Here is a 26,342-nt window from a genome sequence, read left to right on the forward strand (position 1 = left end):
CAGACTTGTGTCTGCGCTCTTATCACCCGGCACCTGAGATGCCAGTTAAAGCAGACAGAAGTGTGTTTAATGAATAAGGATAATGTTTCTAACAGAAATAGTACGCTGTGGCACATGGAGTGTTAGTGGGGTTCAACACCTCATTGGTAATTGGTAAAATAAAATATAGCAGATACATTTTTTTTTTGGAATGTTCCATTTTAAGGACACTTCAAACTTGGCTTTCTGGACATTTTTCCAGTAGAACCATTTGGTTACGTGTTCCACCCGAGGTCTGGTCACGTCAGTACAACGAGGAGGTCTTCCGGCTGGAGAAAAAGCCTACACAGGCCTCCGGCGACCACAGCTCTTAGATTTTAAAAATGTTTAAAACACAACTAGGTTTTGGTTTGCCGATTCCACATTAACTGGGAATAAATTATCCATCCCCCTCAGTTAAAAGAAACTCTTCTGCACAATGATAGGAAAAAGATTTATATAAAACTCATGAAGCTTTTATGGGTAATTATTTTTCTTGCGATTCCAGACAGTGTAACACAGTGCTTGCTCTTTTACATTAAAAATAAAAATACTATATGATGCATGGTCCCAATATTGCAACCTTACACATTTTTGGCAAAAAATAATATAAATTGTGGCATTGGTCCATCCTTTCCATCCCCCCCTTTTACTCTGGAAAATATCAGAAACAAAATGTTAAAATAAAAAAGGGGAAAATAGTACTGTACTGATCTCGGAAACTGGTAAATATCATGTAACACTTGAACGATGAGGGTAAAAATCTTGGCTTTTAATTAAAGTTTGTTGGTTTTAACCAGAGGCTTCATTTAAACGCACTCCCCTGTGAGGCTCACTTATGGTGTTGGGGAATCAGTCGATTGTGACACTTCAGGAGTTGGGTTACTGGCAGCATACTAAACTCCTGAAATGGCACAAAAAAAGTATTTTACATGGAGGCACCTGGTTGAAGGGGCTGGTGTAAAGTCTCTGTGTTAACCTGGGAGTGATGGTTACAGTCTGTGTTGGTATTCTGATCATCGCTTGGGCCCGGGAAGAAGTGATGAGTGGAATGTGGTCTGGCAGTGGGCACCTCCAGCTCAACCAGGAGCATGGGCTACTCAATCCTCTGACTCGTCATTGTTGGTGAGATTGGCAATTAATTCCTCTAATTTTGAGATCCTCTCACCCTGGGACCTGATGGTGTCTTTCATCGATCGCACCTCCTTCATCAGCTCATCCATCTTGCCATCACTAGGCTGGAAAACCAGACAGGAGAAAATTTAAATTAAAAAAAAACCAAAAAAAAACACTTTAGTGATAAGTACCGTCTCAATGGTAAAATAGGCAGCCAATTTAGATGCACAACTGAAGTGACAAGACTGCAATATTCAATGTTAAGTCTATGGAGCGCTGCAGAATTTGCAATGGTTTTGACCTGGCAGTGAACGACAACATTGTGTATCTGAAGTCTGCTCAAGTTAGCACTTTAAATTGCTCTTTTACATACTATGCCACCTTAATCCACTCGTCCTGGCCATATAGACCAGCAGTCAACTTAAATATTGTACTTATGTTGTAGGCAGTGATCTGTTCATTATAAACCACTGTAAGTGCATGCATGGGAGCACAGAGAGAACAAAACCTCTCAAAAGATTTAACACTGGTAAAGATATGCTACTGCACGGTAAGTTTGGGGTACTAAATCACACAACAGCAGAGACTCAACATAGGTGGCCTGTAAATGTATTACAAGAACAGCATTAAAAATAAATGTTTTGTGGTAAAAATATTCTAATACTTAGTTTTCAGACAGCTGTACTAGCCATAGGCACGAGCTATTTACCACAAGACGTATAGCATGGAGTTCAATATGTTTGTCTTGTAAATTGGGTTAACAATAGAATTGCTCAGTCTTGTTTACCCCAGGTGACCCTCTGACTGATGCAAGTCTATGGAAGAAGGACATTTCTAGAACTAAGGCAAGGAAGATACATCCCCTCCTCGCCACCTCAACATATTCTGCATTTACTGCCATCTCTCATTACGGTGTAGAAGTGTGTTTGGGCCAGACTTGACATCCTATATTTACTTACAGGACTTGCTGCCTCTGCAGCCTTTTTAGGGGTGCTGGCAGAGTCTTTTTTCAGGCCTGCTGGTTTGCTACCAAGGATATTCTTCTTGACAACGTTGAGTTCTCTGTTCTTGCTTGGCATGTATCCATGCTTCAGGGAAATTAGGATGGGGTCTGCATTCTTCCCATCAAACCAGTCTTCTGCCTCAATGGGGGCTTCGGGCCCAGCTGTGTCCGGATACAGATCATCTTGGAAGAGGTCAGACTGAAAGAAAGGGCAAGTCATAATTAAAATAATAAAAATGGCTTTTGTCTATTTAGCAGGTGAGGCACCTTTGACTATCGTTACAGCTAAAATAAGGCAAATTGTTGCTAGACATTTACACATATCTCTCACATAAAAGGAAACGGGGGATTACTATATACACTATTAATAAAATGCCAAAAGGGTACACACGTGAACAGCTTAGGGCTTCTATTTCTCAAATAAGATGCTATTACAATTTCCCAAATAGCCGCCTTTAATGTTTGGAAGAGGGTTTACTGCTCTTAAGAATTTCAGAGCGTATTTATAGTGTGCAATCAATAGGAACGTATCATTGATCTGTAGAATGACCACTATGAATGGTACCCATTTGAAACAGCACCAAGATGCAGCTTCTACAATATGTTGCAGCCATTTCCGAAAGAGCGGTATTTTGAGATCACCACTTTATTTTAAGGAATAAAATTATTTTAAGTTAAAATCCTTACACCATACAATATAAATGGCTACTAGAATGTTAATTTTAAAACCATGTTTTATTTTTTACATCCAATACATGAATTCAAAATAACACATGAATTCAAAAAGACGGTGTTTCCAACCATTGGGCCGAAAAGATGCTATTTGCTATAATCACAACTAACTGCACAGTTTTGCAAAGGCAGGAAATTTCAGAACAAACAAACACAATCTTATTGGTATTTGACCGACAGAAAATATGTATCGAAAATGCAAAATTTGGTGGCAGAATGGAATGTTAATTTTAGTTTACAGATGTTCTATCACCCTGATAACTAACCTTCCTGGGCACAGTCATGATGATGGGTTCACATTTCCTCTCGTGTAGTTTGTAAAACCTATGGAAAAGGGGGAAAACCAGAACCATTGGATCAACGATGTAATATAAAAACTTTGTGAATACTGGTTCACAAGAAGAAGATACATTTATTCTTATATTGTAAAGCAGAATAGATGGTGACAAAAGCAACCATAAATTAAAAAAATCAAAAAATTGGCAGCCTCAAGAGCTGCAGATAAATGGAGTTTAACGGCACAATGTTAATCCACATTAGCACATAAAGAACTGTATTTTACGTATTCCAAGAAGAAAAATATTTCCGTAGTAAATCCCCTATAACGAGACAATCAGATATGCGTTATGGCTACAAAGGCAGCCATACTTTCAGACGTTTTCTCTCAGTAGTGCCTTGGCTACAAAGCAGAGCTAAGTCACTCAGCCATGCAAAAGATTAATGTGTAAGCGACATTAGCGGTATTGTCTTACTTAGAACACGGACTGAGCTGTTATTCTGATAAGCTTAGATTACTCCTCCATATGGTGAATGGTTGTCCTGTGCTTCACGAGCGACTGCCTGCAGAGCTGATGGCTGCAGTCAATATGAAATGTAAAAAGCCAATCGATAGGCACAATGCTTTTATGGGAAGGTCAGCCGAGGACACAACCCTCCCGGTACAATGATCGCAGCATTAAGTGCTCACACTGCAGTACCTTATAAATAATTCTACTACACATCTGTTCTCTACATCCATTACCAAGAAATATCCCTACATTAACATGTAAAGAACATGTGGCCCTACCATCCCATCTAGTTCCATGCCCAGGGTCTAAACAGAAAAATCTATTCATGAAAAGCAATCTCTACATAAACTAATGAAGATTCTGTGGTGCTGCACTACAATAATTATTAAACCATTACATATACGTATAGTACATTTATTAGACTCCAGTGCCAGTCTAGGGAATATGGGAGAGGAATGAAGGCATAATGAGATAAACGCACTTGTATACGATGTGCGGTGAGCAGACGCGTTGCACGGAATATTTGTTTACACGCTGTGAACATACGTGGCACTGTAATCCAGCCATTCAAATAGTTGAACAGAAATAGCAGCAGAATACACGTCACATACTGTAGCTGGTGTACACTTCAATCTCTTGCTTGAGTTCAAGACACACCAAAATAAACGTTTACTCTTGGCCACTAAGATCTAGAGCTGTTCATAACTTTAACGAACAGAACCCGGGAAAGTGAAGTGTGATTGATCTTCATTTGGTCAGTCCCTATGCGGCACCGTACCTGGCAATCTCACACTTATTGACATCCAGCCCCCGCTTTGGCATGAAACCCATCCCTCGTTGTGGCTCCTTACTGCTGAACGTATTGAGGTAGTGAACATAAGGGGACTCGTCCGTGATCTCAAAATACCGAATACTGCTGTCACCCTGTAAAGAGATCATGGATAAGGTTATTCAAAAATCGCTCATAGTTATGGTTGTATTGATTTGTGAAGCCATGGCATACGTTATGTGCGAGTTGCCTATTTCTGCATTAAGATTTAAACAAGGGGGTATGAGCAGCATTGTAAAACCCTCAAGAGTATACAATGCATACAATGCCTGCTTAAGGGCTTAAAACACACAAATCAACAAGATTTTTTACTGTGGTAGTGGACAAAACCGGATAAAGAACCGGTGTGCATTAAGTCTGAAGGCTTGCTCACCAAAGATACGTATTCATTATCATGCATCGAAAACTTGCCGTGGGTGTGGCTTTGGTACCGTGAAACCGGGTGCCTACAGACTAAACTTTTATACCTTCCTACACATACAAGGTGAAAATTGTCATGGTCACACTGAGGAATGCATAAAAAGACTAATGAAGTAGTGAGTGAGGACTCTAAGTAAATGCCCTAAGTGAATCTGCTTAGCAAGTTGCCTTTGTTGAACACTAGCACAGTTGTGTGTTAGCTGTCCCTAGTGATATTAGCCACAAACTAACAGCGAGTTCAGTACTCCAAGTCCGACAGTTTCATTTTGAAGTATAGTAACAGAACGCTCGAAAGCAATATGCCCTGGATCACTTAAGTGCATCAGTTCCTGTGGTGGCTCCATCTTCTTTACATTTGCACAGACTGCCCGTGTAATAAAAAGATCCCATAAAGCCGCAGTTATTCAAACGGCAAAAGTGCCTCACCTTTCCGCATAAGTAGATGATATTGGTGTCTGGATCATAGAATGGTAGCAAGACTCCATTGCTTGTGTCCATTTCATGTAGTGCAATTGGCTCATCCATACTTTTCTACAAACAATTAAAGATGTTACTGGTATGCTAGGAAATATATTGACCCAAAATACACATTACAATTACAAACATTATTATGATGTTGGGGTTTGAGGGCAGAGGAACATGACACCTAGACAATTCATGGGAGGGTAGCAGCATAGAACACAGAGTAGCCTTCCATAAAGAAATAATGCTGGGACGCCTTATGACTTGGTATGTTATACAAAGCCTCTGTTGGTTGGCAAAGTCAATTTAATTTTTCTTTTAAATAATAGAAACTCTAGAATCCTTTACTTTCTATAGCAACCACTGATCCGTGTCATCTTTTCACACTCCGACCGTTGCATCACTAATGCAATATGTGATCAATGTTCTCATGATTTAAATAAAAAAAAAATCGTTCAAGCAAAATAGAGGCTAGGAAACGATGTTTGTATTCAGCTGCTAAAGAAAGGCCAGCAAGGTCCTCAGATCGTTAAAGCTGCTCAATTCATCAAAAGTCGAATGTATTTGCATGGCTACCTACCGGATTCCATAGCGCTAGCTGACGCTCACTCATACGACTGAACCCTGTAGTAAAAACATTTCCATCTGCTAAAAAGATTGCTCTCATGGGTCGGGCACCTTCGTGAGCTTTATCCTTCTCCTAAAAACAAACAAAAAGGATAGATGTGAAGTCACTGCTTAGATCACGGATGGAAACAGTTTGCTTGTTTGCAGAGAAAGCAGACATAAAAAGGGTAGGGGGTTTACTCTGTTAATGTCCAAAGAAATGATTCCCCCAGAATGAATTTTTTATGAGATAACATACACAAATGTTCACTTTACAAAGACTACAAAAGAACATCATTATACTGTGTTAGAAAATGTCTGTCGTGAACCCTGCATTGACTTGATGCGAGGATAAACATAGTATTTGTATTCATGAAGGATACTGCTTTCTGCTTATACAACATGAAAGTCTAAAAATACATTTTAAATATTCCCATTATATTTATAAGAAAAGCGTGGCCATTCCTGACAAAACATTATCTGTTTTGTCTGCATACTGGATGTAACTCACAGTAGAGAGGAAAAATGTGATCTCTTAAAGGGACACTCCAGCCATCACATGCACTTTAATGTATATGAGATCTATCTATCTATCTATCTATCTATCTATATATATAGGGACAGCTGATCATTACACCAACAGGGACTTGTAATATGCATTCTTCCTTACAGGGGTGTCAGGCACATTCTTTTTATCATATTAGCAGATAGAAAGCGGTGAAATGTATGCTGGTAATATCTCCCAAGCAATACAGACCGGAAGTGTAAGGACAAATGGGTGGGAACAAGCAACTAAAAACACAGGGGTTTGTATTTCTACTATGCATATGGCAGCTCTATGGGCACCAGGCCCGTTCTCAGACAATTAGATAGAACCGGTTTTCAAGGCGTAAGAAGTGAAAACACCAAATGCCTGAAAAAAAAAAACAAGTCTCTAGCGACATGAAGCAGCCAATTTTGTTTTCTATCTAAAAGAACTGCACCACTTTAGCGAGCGCATTTTCAATTTAGAGGGTCAAAGCCTTGAAATCCATTCTCTTGTGGCATTTAGATGTAAAATGTGTACTAGCACCGCTCTAACCAGAAATAAACAGACAATTAAGAGCGTTAGAAATCCAAAGCAGAAATGTGAAATCTTGCAGCCGTGTCATTCTCATCCCCTTTCAATACTTACTGCTACTATTTCCATTTTGCGAGGGTCAATCACACGCAGTTTCTTGTCCTTTGAGGCCGTGCAGATGAAGCTGCCATTCCGGTTCCAGCTAGCACTGTAGATCATGTCGCTGTGCATATCTTCCAGATTAATCAGTGCTTCTCCAGTGCCCACATTCCAAATAATGACGACATTATCACCCCCTATACGAAGAGAAATGCACATTGAGCAATAAATATACATACACACACACACACACACACACACACACACACAATATATATATATTAAAGTAAATGACAGCAAGAAAGCATTTACACACCCGCACTGAGCAGTACGTTACGAGCAGTTGGATGCCATGTAACAATGCCAACTCTTTTGGAGTGTCCTTCTAACACCACCACAGGCTCGGTGAGGGGCAAGGTTAGCCCACCATCTGGGATCTGCCACACCTGAAAGAACACAATTACTGTCATGACCCACATCCAGCGCTGGAGACCGTTTCCTAGAGACACAGTAAGGCTCCCCGATAATGGTTAAATTTTTAGCACCAGACTTAGTGCCTGTGTATTATAAATGATCCAGTAATGAATTGCAACATATCCAATTAAGACATATGATGCATTGCATGATGTTATAATATACTTGGCCAGAAATATTTAAAAAGCAAACCATAGGTTAGAAAATATATTTTGAAACTAACAATTCTACTCAAATTCAACAAAATATCTGCTCATGAAGAAACTAATATTTATACATTGGCATTTACAGAATTATACTTTAATAAAAGTTATTTAAGTTAAGACGACAGAAGAAGGAAACAAATTTAAAAAGTGTTTTACCATAACGGTGCAGTCTTCAGAGCCACTGGCTATAACATTGTCATTATGCGGACACCAGTCAATGTCCAACACAGGTCCTGTGTGACCACACACTGTAGGGTAGGACTTGTCAATTCTTCCCGTCTGCAGACACAGAAAAAGGTGTTAAGAAAAAAAAAATATACATACACACACACAAATGAAGAATCACATTTTTATTTACAATAGCAGATTACTATATATATATCATACGGTACTCCAGAATATTCTCCAAGTCTTTTATATGCACAACCAAGCAGCACAACTAAGAAACCACTCAGCCACTAGGGGGCACCAAATGTCTACTATGCAATACACTGCCATTACTAACCACATGAAGTAACATAGCTAGGATTGCTGCAGCAGTGAACATTAGCATATAAACAACGGATCACAAAATTCCAAATTATGGGAAGAGGGCCATAACTTTCTGCTGAGATCCACATTGAGCCTTTGTTTATTCCTACTAGACATAACCACTGTGAGCCAGGGGCTTCTAAGGGTACCATTTATAGCCTCCAAAATAAAAACATGCCTCCCAGACTAAACAAGTTGGACCTAGTTTTACTTTATTGAAGCGCAGTATATACCTTAATCCCCAACTTATGTTATACTGGATTCGTTCTTCCAGATAAGTACAATCAAGAGGAATAAACAAGATGATCTATGGTTAGAGGTCTCTTGTGCTGTAACGCATGGAGAAGGTTATAAGGGCATGCAGGAGACACCAAAACCCAACGATGAAAAGAAAAAAATGTAATATTTAAAATATTTATAAATTTGTGTTAATCATGGCTCAAAGAATGCTAAAGCACTACCTCCTTTTGGCCTTGGCACGTATTAATATGTAGGCATATTGTCCTCTTCTTGCTTTCGTTAAAATAAAATCTAGCAAACTCCTCCTAGGATTATCCTTGCATGCAGACCCTTTACATATGGTTTAGACTAAGTCATTGGTACTAAAGCATAACTCTTGCGTCTGGAATCTGTGGTTAGGTGTCATTCTTTGTATTAAAAGAAAATTGTCTGTTTCCCCCAACACGCATCAAGTGTTTCTACAATATGCATTTCACAAAGGTTCTGCAAAGTTCATGTGGTAGGGAAGGCAATTCATTTACACTCCTAGTATAATAAAGACAGATGTATCTCTCATATCTGTATACCACCATCAGGCATAGTATTGTTAGAGGATCTGATTAGACAATTAGGGAGCAAAGGCTGTGACCGTCCCAGATGCTCCTTCCAAGACTGCTAAGAGTAAGGGAGGAGGCAACAGCCAGAGAGAAGACGTGAATGATCCCCTGAGGGTATGCAGTGGCGATCACGGTTTATTTAAGATAAATTAATTGTCGTGAATTTTTTTTACTTGAACATTGTAATTAAAGTGCAAGCCAAAATAGCAGCAGAGGTATGGATCCGGGTGCGGGGTAGCTGTACTGACTAGGGACCTGCAGCCTGGTGTCCACTGTAACACAAGGGCTATGAACCTCTGATACAAGTTGTAACCAGACAAGCATCGGAGGGCTTCTTCCATCGCATGACTGAAAAGGAAGAAATGAGCCAGTCTGCAGAATGACTAGGCTTGAACTTGCAGGAAGAAGCAGGGTGTCCTTGGCTTGTGAAAAGAGATTAAATTCCAGAGGCGGAATGGAGGTTAGTTCTCTAGAGCAGTCTCTGTGCAGCATTCCCTGCGGTGAGACGCGATGCTCCAGCACTGCCTCTGTCCAAGGAGCATAAAGCGTAATGTACAGATAACCAGCGACAAAAACAAATGAAGAGGCTGGGATGTCACACAATAGAAGACCGTATCCTTATTTTACAGACAGTGTAGTGTTAATGCCAGAATCTTAAACAAGAGATGAATTGGCTGAGGGATCATTGGAAGGTCACCTCATTCAATCACTGCTGACACAAGTCATGATCACTGCTCTCTCAGTCATCATGGATTCTAATAAGACAGTCACAACCAGGACAGAAGGATTGTAAGTCATCTAACATTTGCGTCCAATGCCAGGAAGCAGCTGCCATAAGAAGCCACATGCTGAACGCAATGACAGTGCCAACCAGCGTCACTCCACCCAATTATTGCCACTCCATGGCCGACAGAGATCAAAAAGTGCTGCCAGCCATGGCAGCCAACGATATCTGGGTAATATCTGGTTATGGCGAGGCAATGGATAGGTTATATGGAAAGACTTCTCTGTTCTGGTATCAGAAGCATTGTCCATAATATCTTTCTAAGAAAAGGAAAAAAAAAAAAACAACTCCCTCTCCTACTTCCAAAAAAAAAAAAAAAAAAAAAAAAAAAAATATCCCACAATACTTTGTACTGTTTGTACTAACAAACATTCGTTGCCATGTGGAAACCGAACAAGCAGGAACCTTTTGCCAGGCGCATGTGAGCAACAGCACAGGGAATTCTGGAAAATTTAAGAAATATGCTAGCGTCATAAAAATCGAATTTATTTTAACTACAAACAAGTAAACAATTACCGTTACTGGACGTTGTTAAGCAAGCATCTTCCATGAAAAAAAGAAACACATTTTGTGGAGTGGGCTAATGAAGACTCCCCAGGCACAACGCTTTCCTGGCAAATATTTTTTTTTATTATAAAATCAGCTCTTGATCTAGAGAGCTCTGCAGCTTGTAACGTGTGCAGATTTGTTTTTAACAAACGTCACCCACGCAAGCTTTTTACCCAGGCCAGATTGATAGGACCATCTCTAGTCACAGCTTACTGACACAGAAGAAGCGCATCATGTGCTTAGGTATCAATCACCACAATTATATTACTCCACTGGTGCATTGGTCACATTAATTTAATCAAACAAAAAGTGAAATACGTTTTCTGAAAGATGAGCAAAAGCAAATGGGCAGAGCATTTAATTGTGGTCTGCAATAGTGTCCTATGAGCGCAATATATAGTGAGCTGATGGTGACATAGCATGTAAATGCTGGATTTTTTTGTACGCCCGACAGTGTGACTTCTTGTAATGATCAGAAGTAGAGCTCTATTCTCCTTGGGTTACACCGCATCCAATAATTGCACCATAAACAAACAATTTCAGGATTTCAAATCCTGCCATGTTTGCACCTGTGAGTTAGGACCTCACGATTACTTAGGAGGCATTAATTGCAGGGAAAAGTCTCAGGTGTGGTGCCTCTAACATCAAAGGTATGAGAAAAACAGCAATATTTGGTTTAAGTGGGCAAAGTTATATATGGTCAACCACTACCCCAAGGCATTTATGAGAAAAGCTGCATCTAAGTCTATAATAATTAATTTAACAGACTCCCACACCACAGCGCAGGGTTTTATTCTCTACCACCCAGCCTCACGCAAAACAAGCTCTACTTTTAAACACGGTCAAATTAAGACTAATTATCAATTCCCCTTGTGAACCAGAAGAACACAGAATACATATAACAAAGGCTGTGTCTACAGAGATGCTTTTATTTATCTATTTTTACAAAAATGTGAGCTTGCCATTAAAAGCGAAGAAGCTAACAATGTGTTTGAGGGAAAGATGGGAAAGGACAAGACATTCTGTTCTGCCATTAGTAACAGACTGCATGGAATGACTGAAAACAGGATTATAATAAAAAATGTGCCACATTTGCCATGAGCTTAAAAGTACTAAGCTTCTTGGCCTATTGGTACCTGTGAGAGGGAAACATTGGTTGGTCCTCTGGCCCTAAGGCTGGGGTTTGCATCAGAGAGGCCGAGGTTGTCATAGTGTCCCCTAGCATTGATCCGCTGGAGACACTAACAAGCTCGGGGAACTTATTAAATTTACCAACCGTACGGCTGGGGCCCGTGGAAGACATCGGCCAATTTATTGCACCTTCATTTTTGGGGGGTTTCAGTGCACATGTGCTTTTTGGTTTTGGAGTGATTTAAGCACCATTGGGTTGCCAAAACTCACAGTGGAACCGAGTGTCCAAGACAGTTAGGTTTTGGGGGTGTGTGTGTGTGGTGGATTAGTCTAAGACTTCAGTGGGTCTTCTCAGTGGAATATCCTAGAAGACCCAGCCCACCCAAGGCTTATGTCTGGGAGGGAAGGAAGGGGCTGTATATCCCCCTTTGGGGGAGCGCAGCCCAAGAAGATGAAGACTGGGGACTCTGCTTCTACTGTGGCCCTACCACTTCAGGGGCACCGATCACCCTTTTTTCACTTGCACAGTAGTAGACAGAGGAAGAGCACAATTCCTTGGGCCCTCAAAAAACAAAAATAAAACACTAATTCTTGGACATTATACAAATGGCTCATACTATTTAAATCATTTTGGAGATATCTAGATCCACAGTTTACCTAAAGTAATTAGAGATCTGTCGCAGGGTTTGGTATACACATGTGGAGGGATGCACGGCATCACGTAATCTGTAAACATTGTTACATAACATTATTTCCACGCATCCAACTGTAAAATACAGGGGACGGGGGAAGTGACAGATCTGCTTCATTGAAGAGCAAGCTGAAGTTTAGAGAACATAGTTAACTAGTTAATGTACAATTTCATCTGCAATGTATGAATTACCCCTAATTTAGACTATCCACCGACTGCAAAACACATTACATGGGTAATCTGCTCTTTGCCACGTCTGAGCCACAATTGTAAACTTCGGTTCCTCTTAGTTTCATTGGTTAACGGTGAACTGATGCTAAACGTAAATCTTACTTGGAGCTAATGCGATGGTGTTAAATTGTTGCTCTAATTTAGATGCCGCTGAATGGGGTCAGTGAAAAGGGAACAATTCAGAATTTCACAGCAGTATGCATGATGGACAGAAGTAGGGCTCGATTTTTTTGCGGGGGCTGAAGTGTAATGTTGGAAATGGCAATGTTTAAGCAGAGGTCGGATTCAGTGTTCATTGAACTTTCTCCACAAGCACTATATCCTATGCCGGACACACGTATATACCCCATCTGAATAGGCACTCTGTGAAGGATCCCGCAGCACTCGCACAGCCCTCCCCTCCTGTCCGCGGGCTGGCTTCCCCTGTGCTGAGACTGTAAATGTTACCATATAAGGACATGGATGATTTGAGTCCTGACAGGCGTACAATTCCTGTTCCTGCGCTGCCTGCTCATTGGCTGCATTGTCTCTGGGCTGTGATGACAATCATAGGGTGTGTGCTGTGCAGGCACAGACAGAGGCATGATCATTTAACCCTCTAATCCCCAGAAGATTTTAATGCTGATCAAAGAAAGCCTGCAGACATCTGAGCAGGGAGCCTACAACGTAGTGAGAAATGTGGGTTTGGAGTGTGCTGCCAAACGGTTTTATCTCTGAATCCACGGATGGAGAATTTTTTTTAACATTAATCTCGCTTTGGGTGCTGAAGCAGGCCATAGAACCTATATATCAAGCAAGACGCTGCTACGGGATGCGTTATACATCCGTTGAGAGTAACCGGCATGGGAGTCATAATAGCAGTAGAAGGTGCCGCTATTAATACACAGAAGACAAACCGACACGGTCACATCTACATCTGAACAGTGGGGGATACAATCATGCACACCAAGGCTTTCTTTTCGCCACATTGCACCAATATACTGAAGTAGCTCCTAGCATGAGAAGAATGCCCCAACACAAGAAACCTTTATCTAATGTGACTTCTTGCACTGTGACACAGCTAGATGTTGGTGCAAAGAAGAAATCCAACAGCACTATGGATTAAATTACATAATGCTTCTCCTAAGACAGTCACTTCCCAAAACATTACACCGGGTATTGCGCAGAAACAGGATTCTTTAACACCGCTAACTGGCCAAACACTCATCTGGTTCTTGCAGAATTTAACCCACATACACAAAAAAGCAGAACTCCCCTGTGAAGCCCAACATGAAAGAGAGGAAGCGAGATCGCTGAAATCAGGTTCCTACACAAAATAACTGCAAGTCAAACATTTTAAAAGAGAAAAGGCATGTTAAAATGTAAAATAGACCAACAAAACATATTTGTAGCAAACAAATCTACACAAAACACGTGATCAATAAATTTTGTTGTACAGCCAGAGGAAGCGGAGACAAAAGGCAGAAGGAACATTCATAAAACCAGCTATGTCTCATTTTAGCGCAAGAGCTTCTCAAACCACAGTAGTTGCTATAGATTCCTATCAACATATATACACTTTACCCCCCTCCACTGAGAATTTCCTCTCCCCCTTTTCATAAAGGAGAAAAGAATCTGTATCAGAATGTTAACCCTTACCTAGCCCTAGTTATATTCTATAACCTCATTTGTAAGTAGTACCAAGATTCACAGAAAAGCAGGGGGGGGGGAGTACGTTTAACATACGCTACTATATACAATTATGAGGGAACCTATGGAATTACATTGGGTGGAGCAGAAGGACCAATGGTTCTTCTGAGCCATCAAAAGTCTGTTTCTAAAGAAGCATCTCCACAGAGTATAAGGAGCAGGTAGTTCTGAATGTAAATATCTTATCTATCTAGGCTTATAAAACATGCAAAATCATTAATACACACGCTACATACACACCGCTAAGTGTCTCCAGAAAGCCATGACTCGTAGGTGCAATTCGGCGAGGACGAACATTTCAACCCCCTTCATTATACAATATAGGGTCAACTCCAGTAACTGGGCCAAGCAGGCCCTGCACAATGAATGCAAAGCGTGGTGAGATGCTCTAAAGGGAACTTAGAATAAATGAGAAATCACTCACTGGGGTTAGCCCTTATTAACACATAGCAACTTCTGTAGAATATATATATAATATTAGAATCATGTAGTTTCTCCAACCAGAGACCTAAGAGATAATGGTAGACAGAGTAAACTATGCAGACTCATTAGGCTGCGATGTGTGTAATCGTTTAAAGTGCCAGGGGGAGCAGCCTTGTACTTGCAACTGATCAGGTTCTACACAATTACAGTTATGTATACAAAGTCTGCAGAAGGGTGTAATTTTCCATTTTATGACGGGCCAAGAGAATGCATTCTTGCATTAAATATTTATACTAATGTTGTTGCATGAAGTGACTAATGGGGATGAGCTGGGTATATGAAAGGGCTGCTAAAAAAGTTTTACAGCTTATGTCATCTCTTACCAATTCATCAGTTGGCTCTCTACAGGAAAAAAGCCTATGGCTACTAAAGCCTTGAACTATATCAATGAGCACTGGCCAGCAAGAACTCCACCAGAACCTTTCAAGACTTGCTAATAGTATACCAGAGCCCTAGAAGAGGAATTTACTTTACAAATGAAGTGTCTTATGGAGATACAAAAGAATTTAGTAAGGGTAACAGCACAACTGCATGTGTACCCAAAAAATGTTTTGGCATTTGGAATAATAGACAAGAACTGGATAAGGAATTTTTATATATATGTACAACGTGTTCCACTGTTACCATAGCGTTTAGTTTTACAGCAGCTATATACGTTGAGGAGTTCTGAAGAAGCAGGATGAGATGTAAGTACTCTTTATGCACAGTATTGATTAACGATAATGGCTCCGGCCTAGCTCATCATGACCTTTCTTTTAACTGGGTTATTCATTCTGCTGGCCTGTGGGAATTCTCAGAGTTCATCACCAGACTCATCCCCCACGTATGAGGCTAAGCAAGTGGAATTCTAATGAGAATCTGCAGTTCCTGCATTGAATGAGTACAAAAAAAATATATATATAGGCATAAACAACAAAAAAAATGCAGCCCTTTTCAAATAAGACCTCCATCTTTAATGTTTGCAAAGTAACTTCCTGGAAAGGCTATAAGAGCTTCTCAAACATGCAGAACATGGAAGAGAAGAGGTTACTCCAAGAAGAATGTCTCTATCACTTAGTTTGCATATCACAGCCAAGAAACTGGACTCCAGACAGAAAGCCTGACTTCTAAACACTGCCACATATGGTGTAATCATTTAGGGTTGAGTTGTTGGCGAAAGCCCCAGAGGGGTATTCTGAAAGGGGTTAGGCCCGTGTCTTTTGGCCAACATAGCATATTCGGATTAGAAAGGCACATAAAATGTGTCTTAAAAGCTTTCAATCAACATAAAAAAATAATAACTGTAGAGAAGTAGAGATGATTGGCTAAATAAAGTTTTATGGCTAATGGAAGACGGTTATCCAGTTAACTAGTGAATGTGTAAGCCTACCAGAGTGTGTAAAGGAGACAATTCCACTAGAGGTGCCACTCGTAAGACATAGCTTCCCCAGATAGGCTTCATGCAACACCACAAGCACATGGAATGATCTTCAAAGAGCTTCAAGGAAACCGTTTGTAAGTTTTGCTGGTATTTAATAAAGTGCCTACTGTGGCAAAGTAAAGTACACAAACCCTTTAGGGCCCACAGTCGAGACACGGATTACGTTACATACTCCAAATCCTCCCGCCTCAGAGAATCTGTGTAGATTAGCTTCATAAGAAGACTGTACAGCATTGTGGTGCAAGGTGTGTTGCAACGCACCTGGGAGATCTGAATAGCAGAGGTGCATCGCAAGGGCTGAAGACTGCCAAGTCTCCCTACCTTCTCCGCCGACCGCTTATGTGTCCCAGTCTCCTTTTCTGCATCTCCACAAAAGGGCTGAATTGCACCATGAGGCCTGGTTTATGCAGAAGCGGACAAAGACACAGGAAGAAAAAGGACAAAAGAGCAAGAAGAAGCAATAGAAGAAGCGGAGCTGAGGGAAAGGAGACAGGGACACGGAAGGAGTCGGCAGAGAAGGTACTGCATCATATCTATGTCTGCACACTGATGAGGGTTATGGTATAACACCTGCACACGCATAATGGGAATTATAGTACACAACCTTCCTTGATATTCATCTACTTTACCGAAAATAAAAATCGGCTGACGCTGATAGTGTAAGGCTGTTTGGTGACCCTAGGCAAGGCCTTGCATGAACCTCATGTTGCTCGGCTGTCACTGCCACACTAGGGCCGTGAGGCAGTTTTCGATTAAGCCCAAGCTCTCGCTCAGTCTGGCTCTTTGGGTCCTAGTGCACATCAAGAAGGAACCCAACTGGAGCACCCCCACCACTATTAACTAGAAGACCATATCATGCGCCTCTCAGCTAGGTATAGCGGTATGTATGAATGATTTGGTAGATTGATCAGTAAAATAAAAGCTGCGAGGGTAAGAATGATGGACTGGAAAAGAAAGATCCCATTTGTGAGCCCTCAGTCTTAACTGTAATAATCCAATATCAAAAGCGGAAGGACCATCTTTAAGAGAAGCGGTGTTGAAAGTGCATTTCTTACCTTTTGGAGAGGAAGAACAAGGAAGGCGCCACCTCCACTTGCCTCAATGATTATTGCAACAAACTTGGGGTTTACAGCACAGAAGGAGCTGTCCCAGGTGACACGGGAAACCCGGATGTCATCATAGCATTGGTCATTCTTCAGCGCTTGTCCAAAGACATGCCGGAACTTGCTCTGTCGCACCACGCGCCTCATAGTTTCTGAAAGATGAAAGAGCAAATGATAAAGTTAGGCAGGAACAGTCATATACACGTTCAGTATCATGTATTAAACTGTTATATAAAGAAGATAATAATGATAAGAATAATAGACTATGCCAATACACCACTAGCGAGAAAATAAGTAGTGCACACCACACATCAATGCTGCTGTTGTACCTGGCAAGCATGACAAGGGACTGCTTGTTTCCATATTGCTGCAAGCAAATTACGTCTGGAACCGTGTGACAATACAAACAGGTAATTCCCACACTAGTCACTGTTCCCCGGTGTACATGAACTAAAATATGAAATGTAACAGAAGTCACAAGGATTCATAAACTGTTTAATAATATGACTGTTTAAAAAACTCTGGGGGAGGAAAATAACTTATCCCAATCATGCAGATGCTGCAGAATGAAATATTTGGTATATTGTACCAAAAGATAATTCCACACACAAGGAGTTTAAACTAAATGTTGCCATGTATTTAGGGTCAAACGCACAGACTAAGTGAAGGAACATGTTGGGATAGATATGGCTTTTAAAACCATTCAGCAACACATAGCAAAGATGACATCACTTATCCAAAGACACTCAAAGGAATGATGAAAATAAAGATACCGCCAGCTGTTGGGGTGTAGCCAATATATACTGGCCTTAGTCCAGAAACCTAGAGACAAAGGTAACCTCCTCCATACCAACGGCCTATGTAGCTCCTTACGCCAGATCAGCATACGCCAGCTATCAATTGCAAGCTCTTGAGATCAATCACTAGAACGTAAAGCCAAAACTTTTAGGAGAAAATATATCAGTCGACATCTGTCCAGGCTGTGCACGCTATTTAAATGTAAGTAGCGCGTCTCCTCATTGCAACTTAACAGCAATAATATTTGTACATCGTTTGTACTGCAGTCGCTCCTACATGTAGCAACATTTTTAGGCTTCAGTAATACAATTATCTGTAAAGGCAAATTGACAGTTTTAGTTTACCAAAAGGGAAACCGCTTACAATTGTTGGACAAAAAACAAACCCAAATATTTAAGAAAAAAAGGAAAAGCCAAAATAAGTCACGCTTCCAACTCCAGATAAGTAATACACAGAAGAATTTAATTGGGAAATAACACAGCTCCCCATGCGCAGGAACTGCTTGATTCTCTGGTGGTGCGAGCGCTCCACATGATGGCTTTCTGATAAAATACTCATTTCCATGGCATTACGGCTCGGCACATACCATGCACGCTCTAATCGTGAGTAACATAAACGGAGCGCTGGCAGACTGTTACTTAGAGATGAACATCCACACACATTTATAAGGCCAAAAATATGTTTCCACAGCTGCATAGACTGCCATCTACGGTAGCATTCTACCAGATCTCCACGCTGGATGGAAGAAACCTCTGCAGAAGAAGCAAAGACTTGGCAGGTCGGCATTGCATTCTCATGACCCCTGTCCCCCAGGAATTCTATGCTTCCGGTAGATAACTTAAGACTCCAGCATGTCAAGGAAGTATCAGTTTGTTGTGAAAAATTCTGATCATACCTGTTAGTGTCAATGTTTGTATCTAGGGCTTTGTAATGTTATTAGGTTCCTTGCTGAACGGACAAGCAAGTTTCAGATTATGGACAGACGCTGCAGAAATTTCTGCAAACATCTTATTTCTACCATTAAAAACACCTGAAGAACGTTCAGAATTCTTCTTTTCCAGTAGGCTTCAACCTGGTTTGCACAGGTCCCAGAACATATTCAAAACGAGCTTGTACAAACTGAGTTCAAGGCGATATAAATATAATCTCACAATGAAAAATGCAGTGCAACCAGATACGTTAGGAGCAAAGGAAACGGGATGTATTGTTAAACATGCGATTTATCTCCAGTGAACAATTTCCTCTCAGAAAAGAAGGGCCACTAGATAGGGAAATGACTAAAAGAACTAAAGGCCTTTCACGAACGGGGCACGGTGGACATTCTTTAGAAGCGCGTAGCATCACAATTCCACCGCTGTATTTTAGAACATCTGCGTTTTCTATTAACTGTGCGCTTCCCAGTATAAGTGAAAGTGCAGTTGTGTCATACGTGGGATAGAGCACCCTTGGGAAATCACAAACAAGCATGGCATGTCCCTGAAGAGCAGCCTCAGAAACGAGGCAGCCGGGGGTTGGCGAGTATCTGGCGGACGGCCAACTGGTGAGCTTCATCAGCGGGGCCATCCTACATGTTGAAGTTTATCCAAGATCACATCCGTGTGCCAACAGATACACTGGACATTTTCTCCTACACAGACACAAAGCCAAGCTTTCAATACGAATTAGAAAAGGTTCAATTCTTACACACACCACTCTGTTAAACCGACCAGATTTAGAAATCAGCTATATTTAAATGATATCTACATGTGTGATGAATTACTAAGGCCCCATAATAGGACCACTCCGGGGTTCATTCATTAAAGCGAGAACTGGCTAGAGAACTGCAGTGGTTTCGACTCCTTGACTTCTTTATTCAAGGTCCAACCCTAGCGAGCTTCCGTAGCAAGATGAGCTTGACTGGCTTTAAATGTATAGATAATATACCCAAATTTCTCCAGTTTCTTTACCAATCACATACATTACGGAAGAAAAATGCACCTGATTATAAGTAGCATTTACAGCGTCATGCTTTACAGTGAAATATGTGGCAATGGAACAAGAAGGGGACTTATTGGAACAAATGCAGCCAGCTCCAGAACATGAATTAACTACTGGTAAGTGCCACATAGGACAACGATTCAGCTCTCAAGATCACCGCTAAGGACAACACAACCTTAGATTAAGGGCAGAGCTCTATCAGAGCAGGGCTCTGTCCAGGCCATCACCACCTTTTTTGCTGCCATCTACCTGCTCGGTAGGTTCTTCAGTAGCATTTCATAGCTGTATTACCTAGGCATAAAGGCTACCCTGTAACACGAAATCATTTTAGTTGTACCAATAATAAACTGTGAAGTGAAAGGCGCAACTGCTGAATATTTCAACAAGTCAAAACACATCAGAAATTATCCCGAGATAAGTTAATCACTGTCCACTGATACTATGTGAGCAGGCAGGGGGAATGTTGTACACACAATCTAAAGAACTCACAAAACATTGCGGTTTTGTAACAGGAAAGAAAAACAAAAAAAACATTCAGAAGTCTTGAATCATAGCCTAACAATAAGAGCGTATATTAGGGGACTATCCTAATCGGGCTGACAATGTTCCATTTCTTGGACCTAAAAGGTGACTACCCCGCATTTTACCTGGTGCAATGGGAGGCGGGAACCGCGGGGCGGTCAGACACTGTACCTGTGGGTCCCGGCAATCCCGCAAGGCTGCCTTCGCACTGCTCCCTTGCAGCGTCTCTTCTTTTGCTCCACCCAGGAACAAAACAGAGTCACGTGATGTGACATCAATTCCCAGGACTCCACCTTGTTCTTGGGCGGAGCAAGAGAAGAGATGCTGTGAGGGAGCAACTCGAGGGCAGCCTTGCAGGACTGCGGGGGAAATCTGCAGTTCAGGTAAGGAGATGGGCGTGATTTGTGGCGGGAGCGGGCACACATGTTGCGGGAGCGGAACACACATTGCGGGAGCAGGCGGGATTGGACAACAGATCAACGGGAGCGGGATTAAAAAAGCAGGCTCTACCTGGTGTAGCTTTATGCGAAGGTTACTCGGCCGCGCAATTATTTTAGAATAGAAATTGGGTAACATGGGGTTGGCAAAGTTATGTTTTAGTCCAAGGCCAAACCATGATAATAGTGTACTAGATAAGGGGTGTAGAATAAAAAACTAAACCTGGAAGTAATGTCATTAAGTATGATACAAACCTTTCAAAAGTTTAAGGGACACTCCTGCCTTCCCATGCACTAGAATACCTATGGCAGACGAGTGTCCACTTTAAATTAAAATACTACCCCATACGCACAATGCTATGTCATACTACAGATCTTTCGGACAAATGACATTTGCAGGGAGAATCCTGCCTTTTCCTTAAGAAGCAGCTTTTTGGCAACGCAAGTATGTGTTTATTATTAAATAAATCACACGTTATATACATATGCACACAGAGATGCACACAGAGATTCACACCACCTTTACATGTGTAGGATGTTATTATGAAGGGCTTTTAACACAATGATACAGGGCATCTCCGCTATGACCAGCACAGAGTAAAACGTTGTTACCAGACGGATTGTTGTGATGCAGAACTTTTCCTGGTTTTGTTCACCCAGCAGAGGGACAGGATTGAAACCAGATGATTGTGTCAGAAGACCAGCATTTTCCATGGCCAGCGTGTTCATTCCAGCTTAAGTCATGTGTACTCTGCGGCCAAACTCCCATCCCAGCATTGATGCCAGACAGTCAGAAGGAGGTAGCGTGTGTGGCCAGCTAAACAGTGCAACGCATTTAATAGGTCATCACAGCGCGCAGTTATTCTGGGGTCTCAAACTAAACCATGAATATAAAGAACTCACAGGCAGCTTCTGTGGAATAATTCAACAGTATAATGGTTTAATAATCCATTTATTATGCACAGCTACATTAAGCGCAATATATTCTAGCAGCACAATGTCAGCGGGATGAGAAGGGATGACAGTGACTGCAACACCCCCCCCCCCATCATGCGAGTCCTATGTAAGAAGAAATAAACAAAGTTTAAAAAGGGAATCACCACCTTTGCGGCTTTCCTGTCCTAAACTCCGTTCCCATGCTTTCGCCCCACCCTTACAAAAGGTGGCTGAAACCAATCAGCTTCCAAAGAGGAGCAATAATTTGAAGGGGAGGAAAAAGTGATGCAGATCCTGAGGAAATGAAGATGTCAGTTCCGCCGGCACACACACACACACACACTGGTTCTTTTAAAATGGCTTTTAATCTATAAGCATCACTGCATGGGTTTAATGTACAGAACTGTGTAGACTTTTTGTAGAGTCAGTTTGGCCTGCAGTAAAATCTCTAATGCATGAAGACCCCCAAGCAAAAAAGTTAAGTCTTCTTAACTTTTCTTAAAAGCCAATGAAGTCTTCATATCAAAATAAGTTGTTAGTACTTTAAAAAGCACTCTAACTTGCACTGAAATGAAAAAAGGTACTTACCTTTAAGTGAAGCTGCAGCTCCAGAGTGGCAGTACACCGTTCCCTCTGGGGTCAAAATCTTCAGCAAAATTCATCGCCTGCTTACCAGTGCGTATCAACACTTTACTCACCATTAGCCGGCTCCAGCAAGATGTCCAGAGGGTCTGATAAGAGCGACCTCTTTTCTATAGGAATACTTTAATACTTTGCTGCCAATGATTGGCTACTAACAGTCCAAAAACCAGCATGAAAACCAAACCACAGAGGGATAAGCGTACTGCAGCTTACCCTGAAGGTTTTCCTATTTTTCCAACTGCAATGTTTTTCAGGAGGGTGCATTGGGGCACCAGGATGTCCCTTTAAAAATCAAGAAGCTTATGGGGACAGCATCAAGCCTTTAAATCTGTGCCAACTTTCTGTAGTTATAAATTATCCATTACAACCAATTCCCACAGCTCACTCGGTTAACGTTCTGTGATTTTTTTTAAATGCTGTAATATTTCTACGATGAAATACTGTGACACGTTTTGGTGTTGATGTAAAGCCACGCATTACACGTTACCCATATAAAGATGTGCATAACTATGTTTAAATGTACAGTTGCCTGATGCTTTTTGTTACAGCCCCCAGGCTGAATGGAAAAAACCCTCTGTTCTTTAGGATGACATCACCAATTTAACACAGCCAGAACCCACCCCCCATCCCCACAGGCCTATGGTGCTCACTGATAATCTGTAAAGTAGGACAAGAACAGGAAAAAAAATGAAGGAAACACATGGCTCAATAAAACTGGCTATGTAATATGAAATGACAAACAGCAAGGTGGACAACAGATGTGGAAAAGGGAAAACGGCAAAAACGTGCTTCTTTGTTTGTGCCTGTAAAATTCCCATCGCAAAAAGTTTCAGATGCAATGCAAATACAGCCAGGGCATGCAGATCACATCTACTGGCGCACCCATATACATTGTATACGTGCATGCGCGCTCTAGCACTTGGAAAATCTGAACAGCTAAACTGCATTTCATATCACCAGGAAATATGTACAAAAAATGACAACTCCAAATACCATACATCCATGGCAAGATGTGCCTTCAAACAATACTGGTTTTTAATCTTATTCTGAGTCATCTTTAAGGTTTCTGTTTGATAATGATCTACCTTTATTGGTTTCTGAGGCCAGTAGCCACATGACTAACTGCTTTAAATGAAACAAAGAAAGAGGTGGCATTGAAGAGGGAGAATGAATGGACAGCAGGCCTCCTCTTCTACCATCTTTTTTTCTTGCCAGATCCATTGGTCAGCAGTGGGGCCTTCCTGCAAACACACATTCATCTCCCCCTCATCGCAGCAAAAGCAATGAACACGCTCCACACAGAACAAGTTTTAAACAGAATTAAAACCGAGCACACATACACACATGCATAAAAAGCACACGCATAATTCATATACAGCCTAGGTCAGGAACGTCAGTTTACTGGCCAAATAAATATACTAGACTGGGCCTCGCACATCCGTCCAATAAATGCATTTAAAACAGAGAGCAATGCTATGGCTATTTGCTACAGATACACACAGGCGTGTAGATATGACACTCCAAATAGACATTCTAGTGTAGTGTGCCATTCATACACTGTACCAACAGACTATGTACAGACTAACACAAGTGTCCAATAAACGCTTTAAATGGCTGCAGGTGAGGATTGCGGGGGCATGACCCGCCGTCACACACACCCTCAAGTGCATGCCGTGTGGCAGATTGCGCACCTAGATGTATAACAGCACCGTGCACGCCAAGGTTATTGATCAGAAACACACCCTATGTATATTGAGTCATTGCTAGCATACACCCTGCCTTCCAGTCTACAATGAAGATCAAAGTCTTCGAAGGAACCTAGAAGGAGAAAAAAAAACTGCTAAACCAGCAGTCACCACACTTCAAAATTGAAACATAAAGGGTTATGACGCCATTCTCCCAAACAAACCTTCGGCACACTCAAGTCCCAGCCCTGACAGGGTTAACACACGTAGTCATAAGGAACACACTTGGTGCAATCTCACCCCTCCTTTTGGGGGTTTGAAGTCAAGGGTGGGGGGGGGTGCAAACTACATAATCACACAAAATAACAGCGAAATAAAATCCTGAGAATCCACTTCCATTGAAAGGCCTCCCTTCCCCACACCCGATTACACCCCTGGATTCAACAGCCATAAAGAACAGTGACGAATGGCCATTGCAGGCAGATGCATTTGGTAACATCAGAAACCGTTCTTTTAACGAGTAAATGCCCAGTGGAGCATATTACATTTATAATATATATATATATATACACACACTCTTCATTCTTTCACACCTAAAGTAATGATGTCAGTGATGTTATAACCCTACATAGACCCTCTACCTTCCCCCTCCTTCGAGGACACAAATTCACGCTACAAATACTTAAGGCAAGGAGCAGAATACAATGTACTATCACACATCGCATTCCACCCTGGACTCCTTGGCATTCCGCACAGCAATGCAAGTCCACCTCCACCCCGATCACCTGATAGGAGAGATCTCCAGGAGAACCAGCATGAATCACTGCAAATGCACGCTACTGGAGCCAATGCAAGACACACAAATACCCCCAAATAGACATTTTTAACACAGACGACCCCCCATGCTATTGCAGCAATAATGCACAATACTGTGCCCTCAAACACACCACGTCATAGCGATAAGGATCTTCCAAAAGGCAGCTTCCTCCCTCACCACAATGCAGGCAAGAGCCCCAAACGTGATAGGCACAAAGCCGAGTGCATTTGGCTCGCACAAGCCCTCATCATGCTGCATCGCTGCAAAGCGTCCCAGCCCCAATGCATTCACAAATAACAATAATAACCATTTCAACCCCTCTCTCACCCCTCTCTACACCACAGCCCTATTACCTGACTCAGAGATTCTCCTGAATGTCTTCCTGCGAGCTGCCTCCTTTGCTGTTGTATTTTGGCGGAGGAAGGGCTGTGTCTGACGGCCTGCCCGGAGGGATTCACGCTATGCTCGCCTCGCACCAAATCTCGCCACCGCCTCCTTGCTCACTTGCACGGTGCCTGCCTCGCAGCCGGAAGCGCTAGCATAGAATCCGCCCTACTCCCGCCGTTCCTGACTGGCAAGATTAGTCACCAATGACCGATCAGCAAGGGCTGAGCAGGCGGCGCCCATAGCTGGATCTAAATTAACAAATCCTTCCGCCACGTGAGAAGTCCACTAGGGAGGTAACGTAAAATAGTTCCTTGAGCATAAGTCCGTGTCGTGTGCGAGAAATCTCGTTCTCCCGGTTAGCGGTCAGAGCATCGCGCTGCAGAATAGACGGACCGTTCATAATAAACATATATTTTTCCAAATTACTCTGAAAAAAGCAAAGCCTGGGGTGTATGAATGCATGGAATTGAAGAAACATATATGTATGGATATTTGATGGGTGTGCCGTTCAGAGACGCTCACTGCTATGTTCGGTGGCATATGGCAATCCTTCCAGTGTGTACATAATGGCCAGTACTGAGAAAAACAGACGTTGCTGATAGCTGTGGCCACCAGGCTTGGCTAATTACAGCGAGTATATCAGATGCTCTAGTTTTAGAATTTCCCGCCTGGCAGCTCTGAGGTGAAGAGTCTGGGGGACAATTCACTAAATATGGAGGTTGTTGGGTAGATCAACGTCATCTACCAAATAAGACTGCGTTCCGAAGAGTCAGCCTCCCGTAAGACAACTGCCTGCATAATGCGCAGTTCATTTGGTGCCATGGCTTTCAAGGACTCTTCCCATATCAGCTGAGCTGTTTTTACTAAAAGTGACAGGCTT

At 41.8% G+C, this 26,342-nt stretch overlaps 1 protein-coding gene across 1 annotated transcript; it reads right to left on the bottom strand.

Moving 5' to 3' along the window:
* Positions 1-448: 448 nt before the first annotated feature.
* CORO1C (coronin 1C) lies at positions 449-25,614 on the bottom strand. Its single transcript, XM_053469025.1, has 11 exons — positions 25,429-25,614; positions 17,214-17,413; positions 7,970-8,092; positions 7,450-7,579; positions 7,149-7,330; positions 5,949-6,068; positions 5,333-5,437; positions 4,436-4,581; positions 3,136-3,193; positions 2,094-2,336; positions 449-1,256 (listed from the first exon to the last, which is right to left on the bottom strand). The coding sequence occupies exons 2-11, from the start codon at positions 17,406-17,408 to the stop codon at positions 1,119-1,121; spliced, it is 1,440 nt and encodes a 479-aa protein (XP_053325000.1). The 5' UTR covers positions 17,409-17,413; positions 25,429-25,614; the 3' UTR covers positions 449-1,118.
* Between the last annotated feature and the right edge of the window lie 728 nt (positions 25,615-26,342).

The sequence above is a fragment of the Spea bombifrons genome, chromosome 1 (assembly GCF_027358695.1).
Source record: "Spea bombifrons isolate aSpeBom1 chromosome 1, aSpeBom1.2.pri, whole genome shotgun sequence".
Classification (NCBI taxonomy): domain Eukaryota; kingdom Metazoa; phylum Chordata; class Amphibia; order Anura; family Pelobatidae; genus Spea; species Spea bombifrons.

Bases quoted from the DNA above. Each gene is read 5' to 3' on its own strand.
- CORO1C (XM_053469025.1), bottom strand. From the start codon at position 17,408: ATGAGGCGCGTGGTGCGACAGAGCAAGTTCCGGCATGTCTTTGGACAA. The intron at 7,580-7,969 runs GTAAAACACTTT...GTGTTCTTTCAG, and splicing joins CTGAAGACTGCACCGTTATG to GTGTGGCAGATCCCAGATGG. The intron at 4,582-5,332 runs GTGAGGCACTTT...ATCTCTTTACAG, and splicing joins TCATCTACTTATGCGGAAAG to GGTGACAGCAGTATTCGGTA.